We start from the raw sequence: 15,832 nt of genomic DNA, 5'->3' as shown, positions 1-15,832 counted from the left end.
AGAGGTGCAAGGATGGTTCAACATATCCAAATCAATAAACATGATACACCACATTAAGAGAATGAAAGACAAAAACAACACGATCATTTCAATGAATGTGGAAAAAGCATTTGGCAAAATTCAACATCCTTTTGTGATAAAAACTCTCAACAAATTAATTATCCAAGGTATGTACCTCAATATAATAAAAGACATATATGATAAGGCCACAACTAATATCATACCCAATGGTGAAAAGCTAAAAGCTTTTCCTCTAAGATCAGGAACAAGTCTCTTGCCACTTCTATTTAACATAGCACTGGAAGTTCTAGTCAAAGCAATTAGGCAAGAGAAAGAAATGAAAGACATACAAATTGGAAAAGAAGTAAAATTGTCTCTTTTCCCAGATTACATGATATTATACATAGAAGATCTTAAATACGCCACCAAAAAGCTGTTAGAACTAATAAATAAACTCAGGGAACTGCAGCATACAAAGTCAACATACAAAAAAGCAGTTACATTTCTATACACTATCGAAGATGACCTACCCAAAAAAGAAAGAAAGAAAGCAATCCCATTTAAAATAGCATCAGAAAGAATAAAACACTTGAGAATAAACTTAACCCAAGAGGTCAAAGAGCTGTATATTGAAAACTATCAAACCATAATGGACAAAACTGAAGATACAAATGAATGGCAAGATATCCTGTGTTCATGAACTGGAAGAATTAATGTCGTCAAAATATCCATACTACCCAAAGCAATCCACAGATTCAATTCTAGTGGCATTTTTCACAGACATAGAAAAAATAAACAATTGCAAAATTTGTATGGAATCACAAAAGACTCTGAATAGCCAAAGTAGGTGTACAACCAAAGCAAATGAAATCAGCAATTGCAAAGATAACTGCACTCCCATATTCATTGCAGTATTATTCGCAATAGCCAAAACATGAAAACAACCTAAGTGTCTAATCGAAGTGTCTGCCAATAGATCAACGGATGAAGAAACTGTGGTAGACACACACACACACACACACACACACACACACACACACACAACGGGTTATCATTCAACCACAAAAAAAAGAAAGAAATCCTGTCATTTGCAACAACATGGATAACCCTCAAGGGTACTATGCTGAGTAAAGTAAGTCAGACAGAGAAAGACAAACTCTGCTTGATTTTATTTGTACGTGGAATTTTAAGAAGTTGAACTTACTGAACTAGAGAGTAGAATGGTGGTTCCCACAGGCAAAGGTAAAGGAAAGGTGAGAGGTTGGGAGGTTGGCCAAAGGGCACAAACTTTCAACGACAGGTAAGTTCAAGGGATATAATACACAGCATGGTGAAGTGATACATATAAACTAATTTGATTCTGGTAATCATTCCACAAAATATATGTATATCAAATCATCACACTGCACACCTTAAAATCAAACAATTTTATTTGTCAGTTATACCTCAATAAAGCTGGGGGAAAAAAAAGAAAAAAAAATACATAAACCCAGAGGGTCTTATAGCTACCTATTCCCTGGGGACATCTTGAATTTATCATTCCCTAGAACTTCTTAATAGCTAAAATCATAAATTCAGCAAGCTTTTCTCTGAGTACAACCTCCTATCATTACAGTTTCGATTTCCTTACTGATCTACTTCAGTTCTTACAGGTAAAGTTACCTACCTTAGAAGACTTTTAGTGAGAATTAAATGAAATAATGAGTATCAACAGCTTAACACAGTAACTGATACACAGTAAGTCCTCAATAAATCATAGACAAATTTTGATTTTAAGTATTCATTAAAAACAAATTATCTGCCAATACCCAAATTGTTCTCAAACTCACTCTCAACCTCTGGCATTAAATGAAACTTGGCTTTTTTTTGACACTACTATTATACATTCCTCCCAATCCACTTAATTGAAGGCCAGACCCCCAGCAATTGCCCCTGATTCCAGAAGACCCGAGAGATCAGCACAGTCCTTGCTTCTCAAGCACCATGATCTCCACAAATCTTAGCCATTTCTAACACAGTTACCCTACCTTGCAATTATTAGAAATCGTTTCACCTTCAAGATCCTAAATGCTTGAAATTTCCCTCATTAAAATAGAATGCTCTTTCAACTCTCCTACTCTTTTTGAACTAGTTCTTCTTTCTCACTATGGCCATAAATCTTCTAGTACCCTAGTCCATCACTTCAATCTTCTTCTTTGTCTCCTTATCCACAGTGGATGACTATTTGGATAAATTCCCTAGATCTTCTATCATTCTCACTTTGATAACACTCAGCACTTGAGCAACCCCACTGTCTCCTCTTTCCCTCCTATGCTATGAGCACTGCTGGAGAAAGTCACTACTAGAGCCAACATTAGCCAGGCCCTCACTTCTCAGCAATTATTAATATTTTATTCAATGTCTACTGATACTTTACTGAATTTCCTAAAGCACCTTTTCCAAGCCTATCCCATTCTTAAACTCCTAAAGGCACATTTTCCACTCTCAGCAGATGACCTTCCACCCAGAAGATACAGACCTCCAATGTGAGCTCCCTCCTCTACCTCCTCTGTTCTTCGAAATCACTTTGTATCTTCACCTTCTATCTCGACCAACTCTGGCCTTTGAAGCAAAGTGTGTCTCCTCTTTGCAAGGTTAATCCCTCCACTTGTTCTCTTGATTTTACCACTTTCTTACAAAGTATGGTTAAGAGTCCAGGTTCAGGACTCACACCATGTGATTTCAGATCCAGCTCTACCACTTTACTCCTGTGTGACCTTGGAGTTACTCAACCTTTTTAAGCTTCTGTTTCCCTACCTGTAAAAAGTGATTAATAACAGTTCCTACTCATAGGGCCAATGTGAAACATAAATGAGAGAATCCACATAAAGTGCTTAGCAAAATTCCTAGGCACATAGTCAATATTCAATAACATAATAGCTGTAAATACTATTATCTTTCCCTCTAGATACCTCCTGGTACATTTTCCCTTGTCTCCAAAGTAGCTCAAGTCTTCTGTCTCCTGTTTTGTTTTTAGTTTTTTTTTCTTTTAATTAAGAAACCTTTTCTGTAGTATCCCATTGTATGATTGGATCATAGTTTATTTAACGAGATGTCTATTGATGGATGTTTAGATTGACCCATGTTTTTACTCATAAACAATCTTGCAAGGAATCTCCTCTTACACAGCTTACCTAATGCATTTGGTGAATGAATATTCTCATTCATGGAGTCAAACTTGGTAACTATATTGTTGTATTTTGAATATTAGTGATTTAGTAGATTTTAGCAGAAAATATTTTAATGAAATTTAATGGCTAAATAAAAAAAAAAAAAAGGACACCTTTTCTGGAATTTGCTACCCTCATTCCAAGATTTTGTTCCTTCTTTTCACCACCAAACTTCTCTAAAGAGTAATGTATAACTCCTTTCCAGAGGAAGCAAGGAGTAGTGGAAAGACTTTGGAGATAAATATACTGTTTGAACCTAGTTCTTCCACTTAGTGGTTGTATGACCTGGAGCAAGCAGTTTTTCTAAGCCTCCGTTTTTTCATCTGTAAAATGGATATATTATCCACTTCTTAGGGTCATCAGGAGGATTAAACTAAAATAATATATGTAAATCATCTGGCCAAAGTAGGTGCTAAATGAATGCCAGTTCTCCATCCCTTATTCTTTTCCTAACCCCGTACAATCTTGGTTGTTCCTCTACCACTCTATTTATCTCTTTAGCTCACTTCAGCTCTTATTAGCATGGTTTTGAATAATCTGACTTCTCTAAACCTTAATTTTCATGTGTAAAATGGTAATACCCACCACATAAAGTTGTCTTGAGAATTAGTGAATTAACACATGTAACGTGTTTTAGCATAGTGCCTGGCCTGGAGTAAGCACTTAATAAATGATAACCGCAGCAACTTATTAATGGTGAAATCAAAGGACTGGTCAACTCTCTTCTTCTCTAAGTTTCAATGAAAACACACTATTCTGGTTTGCTTTTTGCCACTGACCATTCCTTCTGTCTCTGCACCTTCTCCATGAAGCCTCTCTTTACTCTCTTCAAACCAAGTGTGAGCTCTCTCTCCTTTTGAGCCTCAGAGCACTTTGTACTTCTCTTGAGGTAAGAAACTTCCCTTACTCTGAATCACAGTCATTTGTGTTATATCTCCACCACTTAATCACTTTTGTCCTCATTGCCTGGCACTTTATTCATGTAGAACATGTTGACTACCTAATATACATCAGACCTGTGCTAGGTACTACGGATACAAAGGTTAATATAATTACTGTCTTCAAGGAGCTTATAGTTTAGGTAGCTAGAACAGACAAGTAGTCTATATGTGCAGTGGAATAAATGCTTGGTTAAGAGTGTGCCCAGAGTCCTCTGGGAGCACAGACAAGAGTTATTTAAAATAGACTGGCGAAGACCGCGCGCGGTGGCTCACGCCTGTAATCCCAGTACTTTGGGAGGCCCAGGCGGGTGCATCATGAGGTCAGGAGTTCGAGACCAGCGTGACCAACATGGTGAAACCCCGTCTCGACTAAAACATAAAAATAAAAACAATTAGCCGGGCATGGTTGGCATGCGCCTGTAGTCCCAGCTACTCAGGAGGCTGAGGCAGGAGAATCGCTTGAACCTGGGAGGTGGAGGTTTCAGTGAGCTGAGATCGCGCCACTGCACTCAAGCCTGGGAGACAGAGAGAGATTCCGTCTCAAAAATCAAAAATCAAAAATAAAATAAAATAGACTGGGGAGATCAAGGACACTATTAAACAAGGCATTTTTGTGTTTTGCATATGGGGAGGCTGTACACAAATAGCTGTTGAATGAATGAATGAACTATAAATACAACTAGATAAGCATGGGAAAAGGCACTTTAGGCCCAGGGAAAGAGCACGTAAAAAAGCATGGAGGGATCAAGCAAGTAGCTCAGTATCAACAGGAGGAGGGTTCCTGAGTGACAAGAGATGAGGCTGGAAAGTCTAGGTAAAATCAGACGTTCTAGACGTAAGAGTATGGCCTGACCCCAGAGGGGAGATGATGACATGCCCATAAAGTTTTTTAAATGCGGGGGGAGGCAAAAATCAAATTTGCATTTTGGTAGATGTACTTTGGCAACACAGAGGAAAACAGATTACATGAGAGCCAGGCTTGAGGTAGCAAGTTCAGGTACGAGGTTGTTCAAAGAACTCAGATGAAGTATGAGAACCAGAACTGCAGACGCTGCCAACTTAAACTTCAGAGGAACTGAATTATTCATACTGTATCTCCTGCAAGCCTAACAGAATATTTTACAATTAAAACCCGCTACGTAAATATCTGTAGACTACCATTATTAAACACTACTTAGGGAACTGCAGCAAGCTGCCAGCTGAGTCACTCACTGTACACGGACTACCAAGTAAAGGCACATTTTCCAAGCGTAAAACTCGAAGGGAACAGGTTATTCGAGAACAGAGAGCAACAACACTATGTGTAAACCAGCGCACTGCTGAAAGACTATGGGACCTCTCTATCCTGGTCAGTTTCACCCCAAATGTTTCAACAAAGTCCTTCCATAGGGTCATGAGGCCTTGCCCTGTGCGCCGAGACAAATGCCAAGTTTATATATATATTTTTTTTTCTCTTTATTGCAGCTGAAGACCGAAACGTCTACTGCGGCTCGTCGCCTGGCCAGCCATTTTCACCCAGCCGTTTCCCAGTTTTGTACTGTGCCACTGTGTAAATCGACAACCACAGGGGATTGAGGGAGCAGCGTCCCAGGCTGATAAAACCCTAATGGGGAAAGGCAGGTGTCTTGAGGCTTCAAACGATGAAGACTGCAATTATCTCAAAACCCACCTCCACCCCGCCCCTTGTTCCGGGGCTCCTTCAGAAGTTAGTAGGATCCCTTTTACAGTTACCGGGATACTATCGGCACCCACAGAAATTAAGCAAGTTCGTTTTCGCTTACCCTGATGGCCGCCATGTCTACAACCCTTTCGGCCAAGGTTTTCAGACGGAGAGCGGAGAGGGACAAATCAGTTCGACTAGGCTTCCCTTACGACAGCCCCACCCTGTTACGCCCCTTGCCTGCCAGTTACCGCCTTTTCTCCGCCCTCCTCCAGCTGCCTTGGCAACTGCTGCGGTTTCGGTCAGCTGTCTTCTGGAGAAACTGTTCACCCCTGTGGTTGACCCTCCCGGTCCCAGATAAAGCCTTCCAGAACATTATCCATAGTCCAGTTGGGAGTTATTTTCCTGGGTGCAGAACTTTTAATTATTTTGTTTCAGGCATATGTGATATGTCTAGATAAGGACTTAATACCCAAGTGTAGCTGCTTTAATAATTAATTACATAGTCAGAAAAACAACTTACTACCTCTGCGAAACATGGGTAAGTTCATTCATTCTAAAACTAAGTCACGGAGAGCTTACTCTATGCCGGGCAGTTGTTCGGGGCATAGACAAAACATAGTGGCTTCCTCACAGAGCTTATGATTACAGGAGTAAAAGAGACAAATGAGGCCGGCGCGGTGGCTCACGCCTGTAATCCCAGCACTTTGGGAGGCCGAGACGGGCGGATCACGAGGTCAGGAGATCGAGACCATCCTGGCTAACACGGTGAAACCCCGTCTCTACTAAAAGTACAAAAAAAATTAGCCAGGCGTAGTAGCGGGCGCCTATATTACTACCTACTCGGGAGGCTGAGGCAGGAGAATGGCGTGAACCCGGGAGACGGAGCTTGTAGTAAGCCGAGATCGCGCCACTGCACTCCAGCCGGGGAGACAGAGCGAGACTCCGTCTCAAAAAAAAATAAATAAATAAATAAAAATAAATAATAAATTTTAAAAAAGAGACAAATGCTATGAAGGAAAATAAAACATTATGGGAATGAGGTGGGAGTTTACTGGTTTATATCAATGAAAGAAAGACTCTGATAAGCTCATTTGATAAAAGTCCTGGAGGAATTTAGAGAAGAGGGTTGCATACGGAAGGAACAGCAATGAAAAAGTCCAGTGAGGCTGGAGCAATAATTTCAGAGGTAGCGAAGTAACACAGTGTAGGGGCTTTCGTGCTGCCAAAATAAATTTGGATTTTATGCTGAATAAGATGGGAAATCATTGGAGGATTTTGAGCAAAGGTGTGATGTGATCTAATTTACATTTTTAAAGGATGATTTTGGTGCTATCAGGAGAATATACTAAGGGCATATTGCAATATTCACAACAGGAGCAAGGTCTGCCGTAGGCCTCCATGAAGGATTCTGAGGAAAGAAGATGCTCATAATATGCCCATTAACAGTCCCAATATTAATTCATGTATTCATTCATTCAGTCAACAAATATTTATTAAGTGCAAACTGTATACTAGGCATTAGTTGATACCTATCACATTTCTTACCCAAAACAGATCCTTTTTAACTGAACTGTCCTGTAAATGACAAAATTATTTTAAGAAATAATGATGAAATGAAACTAATAATACTGGCTACAAAAGAAACATTGAGTGACTATTTTCTTTTATTGAACTTAATATAAACATATACATACATATATATGCCAATATAAAAATAAAATGCAAAATAAATAGTACAGAACCAAAAAGGAAAAAAATGGATCAAGGTGTTTTAATTGCATTAATGTATTTTTCAAAGGAAAGATACTTATATCTACATAGTGGTCTACCACAGGAATGAATAATAATATTACAGTTTCTGTTTTTGAGCCTTAACCTCTGTGTATTTGTCAATCATTTCATCCAAATTTAACATTTCTGCATATTAAATAAATGGTATACCTAGATTTGTCAAGCTAACTTTGTTCATAACTGATTGATGCACACTTTTTATTGATTTTAATATCAGTCAGGTTTATTTCACAATAATCAACAGGCAAATAAGAAAAGTCTTAAAATTGTGAATAAGCTTAGAATAAATTTATAACAATCTTATTTCCCAAAAATTTCAGGAATTTCAATAACACCCATGTGTTGTTGTTGTAGTTGTTGTTATTGCTTTTCCAACTTTAACTTTTATTTTGAGTTTGGGTACATGTGCAGGTTTGTTATACAGGACAATTGCATGTCAAGTGGGTTTGACATACAGATTATTTCCTCACCCAGGTAATAAGCATAGCACTTGATAGGTAGTTTTTCAATCCTCACATTCCTTCCACCTTCCACCATCAAGTAGGCCCCAGTGTCTATTGTTTCCATGTCTATGCATACTCACCATTTAGTTCCCACTTATAAGTCAGAGCCTGCAGTATTTGGTTTTCTGTTCCTGCACTAGTTCACTGAGGATAATGGCTTCCAGCTCCACCCATGGTGCTGCCAAGGATATGATCTTATTCTTTTTTATGTTTTTGATGGCTGCATAGTATTCCATGGTATATATGTATCACATTTTCTTTATCCAGTCTACTGTTGATGGGCATTTAGGTTGAGTCAATGTTTTTGCTAGTGAGAATAGTGCTGTAATGAACAGACCCATGCATGTGTCTTTATAGTAGAATGACTTATATTCCTTTGGGTATATACCCAATAATGGACTCCCTATTCAATAAATGGTGCTGGGAAAACTGGCAAGCCATAGGCAGAAGACTGAAACTGGACCACTTCCTTATACCATAATAAAAAATTAACTCAAGATGGATTAGAGACCTAAATGTAAAACTCAAAACTATAAAAACTCTGGAAGACAACCTAGGCAATGCCATTCTGGACATAGGAACTAGCAAAGATTTCATGACAAAGACACCAAAATAATTGCAACAAAAGCAAAAACTGACAAATGGGATCTAATTAAACTAAAGAGCTTCTGCACAGCAAAAGAAACTATCAATAAACAGCCTACAGAATGGGAGAAAATAATATCCAGCTTCTGTAAGGAATTTAAACAAATTTACAAGAAAATCAAACAACCCCATTAAAAAGTGGGCAAAGGACATGAACAGACACTTCTCAAAAGAAGATATACATGCGGCCAACAAGCATATGAAAAAAAGTTAAATATCAGTGATCATTAGAGAAATGTAAATCAAAATCACAATAAGATACCATCTCATACCAGTCAGAATGGGTATTATTAAAAAGTCAAAAAAATAACAGATGCTGGTGAGGTTGCAGAGAAAAGGGAACATAATACACTGTTGGTGGGAGTGTAAATTAGTTCAACGATTATAGAAAGCAGTGTGGCAATTCCTCAAAGAGCTAGAAACAGAAATACCATTCAACTGAGCAATCCCATTACCGAGTAAATACACAAAAGAATGTAAATTGTTCTATCATGAAGACACATGCACACATATGTTTATTGCAGCACTATTCCCAATAACAGACATGGAATCAACCTAAATGCCCAATCACTACAGACTGGGTAAAGAAAATGTGGTACATATACGCCATGAAATACTACACAGCCAAAAAAAGAATGATATCATGTCCTTTGAAGCAACATGGATGGAGCTGGAGGCTTTTATTTTAAACTAATGCAGGAACGGAAAACCAAATATTCCATGCTCTCACTTATAAGTGGGAGCCAAATGATGAGAGCATGTGAACACAAAGAGGGGAACAACAAACATTGGGGCCCACTTGAGGGTAGAGGGTGGGAGGAGGGAGAAGGTCAGAAAAATAACTATTTGGTGCTAGGCTTAGTACCTGGGTGATGAAATAATCTGTACAACAAACCCCTATAACACAACTTTACCTATATAACAAACCTGCACATGTACCCAAGAACCTAAAATAAAAGTTTTTTAAAAAGTAAATAAATAAATAAAAACAATATTAACTTTTTAAATCCAAAAATAGAAAAAAAATTCATAATTCCCTTACACTCATCTTTTCCTATATGAACAATCAAGAATAAATCAATGGAATGCATTCAATGCTTTTATGACCTTATCCACAAATATGGAAGCTTATGATTGGCATGTTTTTGTCAACTAAATGCTTTGACTTTACATAAGAATGATCTATAGGACACGGAACTATTGTGTATGAGAATAAAAAGAAGTGTAATTCTCAGAATATGTCTATGTGATGTCCCAATTAGTGACAGAAATATTTAAAAAGTCAGAAAAAATATATACTGGGCTTGAGGCAATGAACAACACAGACACAATCCCTGGTCCCAGGGAGCTTAAGTATATTTTGACTAAGACAGTAAGTAAATTAAGATTATTTTAAATGCTGATAAATACTATAGAGAGTGACTATAGTATTTAGTCTCTGGTTTGGGGTGAAAGTTACTTTAGATTGGGAATACCTCTTGAAGGAGCAGATGTTTCAGCAGTCTTGAGTAAAACGTGAGTCTACTCATGTTAATATTTGAGCACTCCAAGCAGAAGGAACAACTAATGCAAAGACCGTGAGGTGAAAATAAACTTACTGGAGCACCATAAGTAAGGCAGAAAGTGATAGAAGAGTCTGGCAGGAACCAGATCTATATAAAGAATTTGGATTTTCTTTTAGACTATTTATTCTTAAATATTCCTTGATTTATTATTGTAAGTTTATCAATTGCCACTAATTGCTTTGGGCACAAAAGGCAGCTTTGTATAATGGAAAGTATTAGCATCAAAATAAAATCTTGGCCTCTAAAGGCAGAATCTTGAAGGAGCTGAGCCAGACCAGATGTTCCAAAAGTTAGTGTATTTGGGAATCACCTGGATAATTTGATAAAATGAGAATTCCTGGATCCCACCCTTAGATATTGGTATTTATTTGTTCTGATGTAGGGGCGTGTCTGAAGAGTACCCCAGGTGTTTCTAATATGGATATTCCTGGAGTCACATATTGAGAAACAAATCAAGTACACTTATATGGACTACGTAATTTAACAATGGTATGTTATTTCTAGCTCTGACATCCTAGGATCATGTAAGGGCTCTTATTTAATGGTATTTGGTGATCCTGGGCAACAACAGTATTCTTGTGCACACATGAAATCCTCTTCTCCAGTGACTTTTATTTTCACTTCACCTCAGCTATCCACAACAATGGCCATGGTTTTGACTCTGTTATCACTAAGAAAACTCCATTACCTCTGAAATTTTAAATTCAAACATTATTTTTTCAGACTTCAACTATTTTCTCTTGAGCTCTTTGACCCACACATTTTATTGTTTTCCTTGAGCTCTCTAGACCTTAATATCTATGTTAGCTATCTTTGGCTGCACAACACTTTACCCCAAATTTAGCAACATAAAAAACAAGCATGTATTGTCTCACAGTTTCTGTGGGTCAAGAGTTCTGAAGTGGTTTACCCGGATGATTCTACTCATCTCTCATGAGGTTGTACTCAAGATATCAGCCAGAGCTGCAGTTATCAGAAGGCTTGATTGGGGTTTAAGGATCCACTTCCAAAATGGCTCATTCGCTTTGGTGGTTGTTGATAGGAGCCTTCAGATATGCCATGTGAATCACTCCATAAGGTTGACTCAGTGTCCTCATAGAGCTCATAGAGTTAGTAGGCTCTAGCTTTAAATGCAGGAATATCAAAGACTTTAAATACATATTTTAAAGCCACCATCACATCACCTTTTTCACTATCTGTTAGTCCCTTCTGGCCTCATTTTATTTTCTAACCAGCCTAGACCTTGTGGTACATCTCTTCAACCACTTTTTTGCCAATAAACTCATCTACCCAGTCTCACTGGAAAAGTTTCATTTTACTCTTCGAAAAAAACCCTACATTCAGGATAAATATACCTGACCTTAGGCAGCTAATTCTCCTCTTCTCTATTGTGGCTATGTTATTTTATTATTTTTTATTTGTATAAATTTAGGGGGTATAAGTGCAATTTTTATACATGGGTATATTGTGTAGTGGTGAAGTCTGAGCTTTTGGTATAACTATCACCCAAATAGTATACTTTGTATCCATTAAGTATTTTCTCATCCCTCACACCTCTCCCACCTCCCACACCTCTGAGTCTCTAATGTTTATTATCCCACACTCTATGTTCATGTATAAACATTATTTAGCTCCTATTTATAAGTGAGATCATGTAATATTTGACTTTCTGTTTCTAAGTTATTTCATTTAAGATAATGGCCTCCAGTTCCATCCATGTTACTGCAAAAGATATGATTTTGTTCTTTTTTATGGCTGATTAGTATCATTAGTATCTTCCCACCTCAGCTTCCCAAAGTGCTGGGATTATAAGCATGAGCCACTGCACTTGGCCTCAATTTTTTTTATCTTTTGAAATGAAAAACTTTTTGTTTAATAGATTCTTTGTATTTTTTTATAAACAGCCTTTTATTTTATTTTTTTATTTGTATTTTTTATTATACTTTAAGTTCTGCAGTACATGTGCAGAACGTACAGGTTTGTTACATAGGTATACATGTGCCATGGTGGTTTACTGCACCCATCAACCTATCATCAACATTAGGTATTTCTCCTAATGCTATCCCTCCCCTAGCCCCCCAACCCCTGACAGGCCCCGATGTGTGATGTTCCCCTCCCTGTATCCATGTGTTCTCATTGTTCAGCTCCCACTTATGAGTGAGAACCTGCAGTGTTTGGTTTTCCGTTCTTGTGTTAGTTTGCTGAGAATGATGATTTCCAGCTTCATCCTTGTCCCTGCAAAGGATATGAACTCATCCTTTTTTATGGCTGCATAGTATTCCATGGTGTATATGTGCCACATTTTCTTAATCCAGTCTATCATTGATGGGCACTTGGGTTGGTTCCAAGTCTTTGCTATTGTGAACGGTGCCACAGTAAACATACATGTGCATGAGTCTTTCTAGTAGAATGATTTGTAATCCATTGGGTATATACCCAGAAATGGGATTGCTGGGTCAAATGGTATTTCTAGTTCCAGATCCTTGAGGAATCACCACACTGTCTTCCACAATGGTTGAACTAATTTACACTCCCACCAACAGTGTAAAAGCGTTCCTATTTTTTCACATCCTCTCCAGCATCTGTTGTTTCCTGAATTTTTAATGATTGCCATTCTAACTGGTGTGAGGTGGTATCACATTGTGGTTTTGATTTGCATTTCTGTAATGACCAGTGATGATGAGCATTTTTTCATGCGTTTGTTGGCTGCATAAATGTCTTCTTTTGATAGGTGTCTGTTCATATCTTTTGCCCACTTTTTGATGGGGTTGTTTGTTTTTTTTCTTGTAAATTTGTTTAAGTTATTTGTAGATCCTGGATATTAGCCCTTTGTCAGATGGATAGATTGCAAAATTTTTCCAATTTTGTTTATCTTTTGAAATAATCAACTTTTTGTTTAATTGATTCTTTGTATTTTTTTTACCTCAATTTCATTAAGGTCTTCTGAGATGTTTGTTATTTATTTTCTTTTGCTAGCTTTATGTTTGGTTCTTACTTTTCTAGTTCCTTGAGGTGTGACATTAGGTTGTTAATTTGTGTTCTGAGTTTTTTGATGTAGGCATTTAGCACGACAAACTTTCCTCTTAGCAGTGTTTTTATTGTATCCTAGGGGTTTTAATATGTTGTGTCTCCATTTTCATTTGTTTCCAAAATGTTTAAAGTTTTTATCTTAATTTCATCATTGATCCAAATATTATTCAGTAGTGTGTTGTTTAATTACTATGTATTTTTTCAAGAGTTCCTCTTGGAATTGATTTGTAGTTTTATTCTACTTTTGTCCAAGAAGATACTTGATATGATTTCAATTTTTAAAAATGTATTGAGACTTCTTTTGTGGCCTAATACATGGTTTGTCTTGGAACACAGTCTATGTGCTGATGATAAGAATGTATATTCTGTTGTTGTTGGATAGAATGTTTTATAAATATCTATTAGATCAATTTGGTCTAAAGTCCAATTTAAGTAGTGTTTTCTTGTTGATTTTCTGACTTGATAATCTGTATAGTGCTGTCAGTGGAGTGTTCAATTCCCCCATTATTCTTATATTGCATTCCGTCTTTTTGGTAGGTCTAGTAATATTTATGTTATGAATCTGGGTGCTCCAGGATTGGGTGCAGATAGATGCAGGATTTTTATATCTTCTTATTAGTTGAATCCATTTATCATTATATAATCACTTTTCTTTGACTTTTTTTACTGTTGATTTAAATTCTGTTTTATCTTAGATAAGTATAGCTACTCTTGTTTGTGTGTATGTGTTTTGTTTTTCTTTTGAGAAGGAGTCTCAATCTGTCACCCAGGCTGGAGTGCAGTGGCACAATCTTGGCTCACCTCAACCTTCGCCTCCCAGGTTCAAGTAATTCTCCTGCCTCAGCCTCCCGAGTAGCTGGGATTACAGGCATGCACCACCATGCCTGGATAATTTTTTTTTTTTTTTTGTATTTTTAGTAGAGATGGGGTTTCACCTCGTTGGCCAGGCTGGGCTCAAACCCCTGACCTTAAGTGATCCACCTGCTTCAGCCTCCCAAAGTGCTGGAATTACAGGCGTGAGCCACCACACCTGGACTCCTGTTTGCTTTATGGTTTCTGTTTCCATGGAATATCATTTTTCCACCCTTTTACCTTCAGTCTATGTGTCTTTAAGAGTGAGTTTCTTGTAAGCAGCATATAGTTAATCCGTGTTTTTATCCATTCTGCAAATCTGTATCATTTGAATGGAACATTTCATCCATTTCTGTTAAAAGTTAATATTGATATGTGAGGTTTTGTTCCTGTCATAATATTGTTATCTAGTTGCTTTGTAGATTCTTTGTTTCTTTTTTTCTCTGTCTTTTTGTGATTTGGTGGAGTTCCGTCATGCTGCCATTTTCTTTCTTTCTCATTCTTATTTGTGTGATTGTTTTATAAAGTCTGTGAGTTTTATACTTTCATGGGATTTTAGTATAGTGAGTATCGATCTTTTGTTTCTATGTTTAGAACTCCTTTGCTTATTTTTGTTAGGATTAGTCTAAAGGTGTCAAATTCTGTCAGTGTTTGCTTGACTGAGAAAGACTTTATTTTTCCTTAATTTATGAAGCTCTTCTCAGAGAATACAAAATTTGAGTTTGGCTTTTTTTTTTTTTTTTAATTTAACCACTTTTGATAAAAGAGTCCCACTCCATTCTGGCTCATAGAGTTTCTGCTAAGAAGTCTGCTATTAGTCTAGTGGGGTATCATTTATAGATGACTAGATACTTTTGCTGATTTTAGGTTTTTTCCTTGATGATCTTAGTCTGATGCCTATATGTCATGGTGAGGTCCTTCTTGCAATGTATTTACCGAGCTTCTTGTATCAGGATATCTATATCTTTTGCTAGACTAGGAAGTTTTCCTCAGTTACTTCCTGAAATTAATTTTCCAAACTTTTTGCTCTTGCTCTTTCTTCTTCTGTGTGAATATCTTTAATTCATAGGTTCAGTCATTTTGCATAATTCTATACTTCTCAAAGGCTTTGTTCATTTTTTTAAATTCTTTTTTCTTTTTGTCTGACCAGATTAATTTGAAAGACCTGTCTTCAAGTTCCAAGAGGATTTCTTCTGCTTTGTCAAGTGTATTGTTGAAACTTTCAACTATATGTTTAATTATTTCAATGAATTTTTCATTTCTAGAAGTTCTGTTGGCTTTAAAAAAAATCTATCTCTTCGATATATTTCTCATTCATATCCTGAGTTGATTTTCTGATTTTTTTTTGTATTGGTTTTCAGATTTCTCTTGTATCTCATTGACCTTTACAATCTGTATTTTTAATTCGTTATCTGCTATTTTGAAGATTTCTCTTTGTTTAGGATCCATTGCTAGAGAATTACTGTATTCCTTCAAGAGTGTCATTGCATCTTGGCTCTTTTTTAAGTTTCTAGTATTATTGCACTGATTCCTTTGCATCGGAAGTAACAATCATTTCTGATTTTTGAGTTTACTTTTATTAGGGCAGGACTTTTTTTCTTCAGGATGTGTTTATGATGTCTGGTTTGTAGGG

At 37.0% G+C, this 15,832-nt stretch overlaps 1 protein-coding gene across 3 annotated transcripts in view; it reads right to left on the bottom strand.

The window, feature by feature from the left end:
* Positions 1–6,036, bottom strand: part of APOOL (apolipoprotein O like) — a 142,892-nt gene extending 136,856 nt beyond the window's left edge. Inside the window, exon 1 of one of the 3 annotated variants that reach the window (XM_024240347.3) lies at positions 5,932–6,036. In XM_024240347.3, coding sequence (XP_024096115.1) covers positions 5,932–5,946 — 15 coding nt within the window. In that variant the 5' untranslated portion in view covers positions 5,947–6,036. 3 annotated transcript variants of the gene reach the window in all.
* Positions 6,037–15,832: the final 9,796 nt, after the last annotated feature.

Source organism: Pongo abelii, chromosome X (genome assembly GCF_028885655.2).
Source record: "Pongo abelii isolate AG06213 chromosome X, NHGRI_mPonAbe1-v2.0_pri, whole genome shotgun sequence".
NCBI classification, from domain to species: domain Eukaryota; kingdom Metazoa; phylum Chordata; class Mammalia; order Primates; family Hominidae; genus Pongo; species Pongo abelii.
Note: the sequence above shows the minus strand (reverse complement) of the source record. Positions and strands in the feature narration are given on the sequence as shown.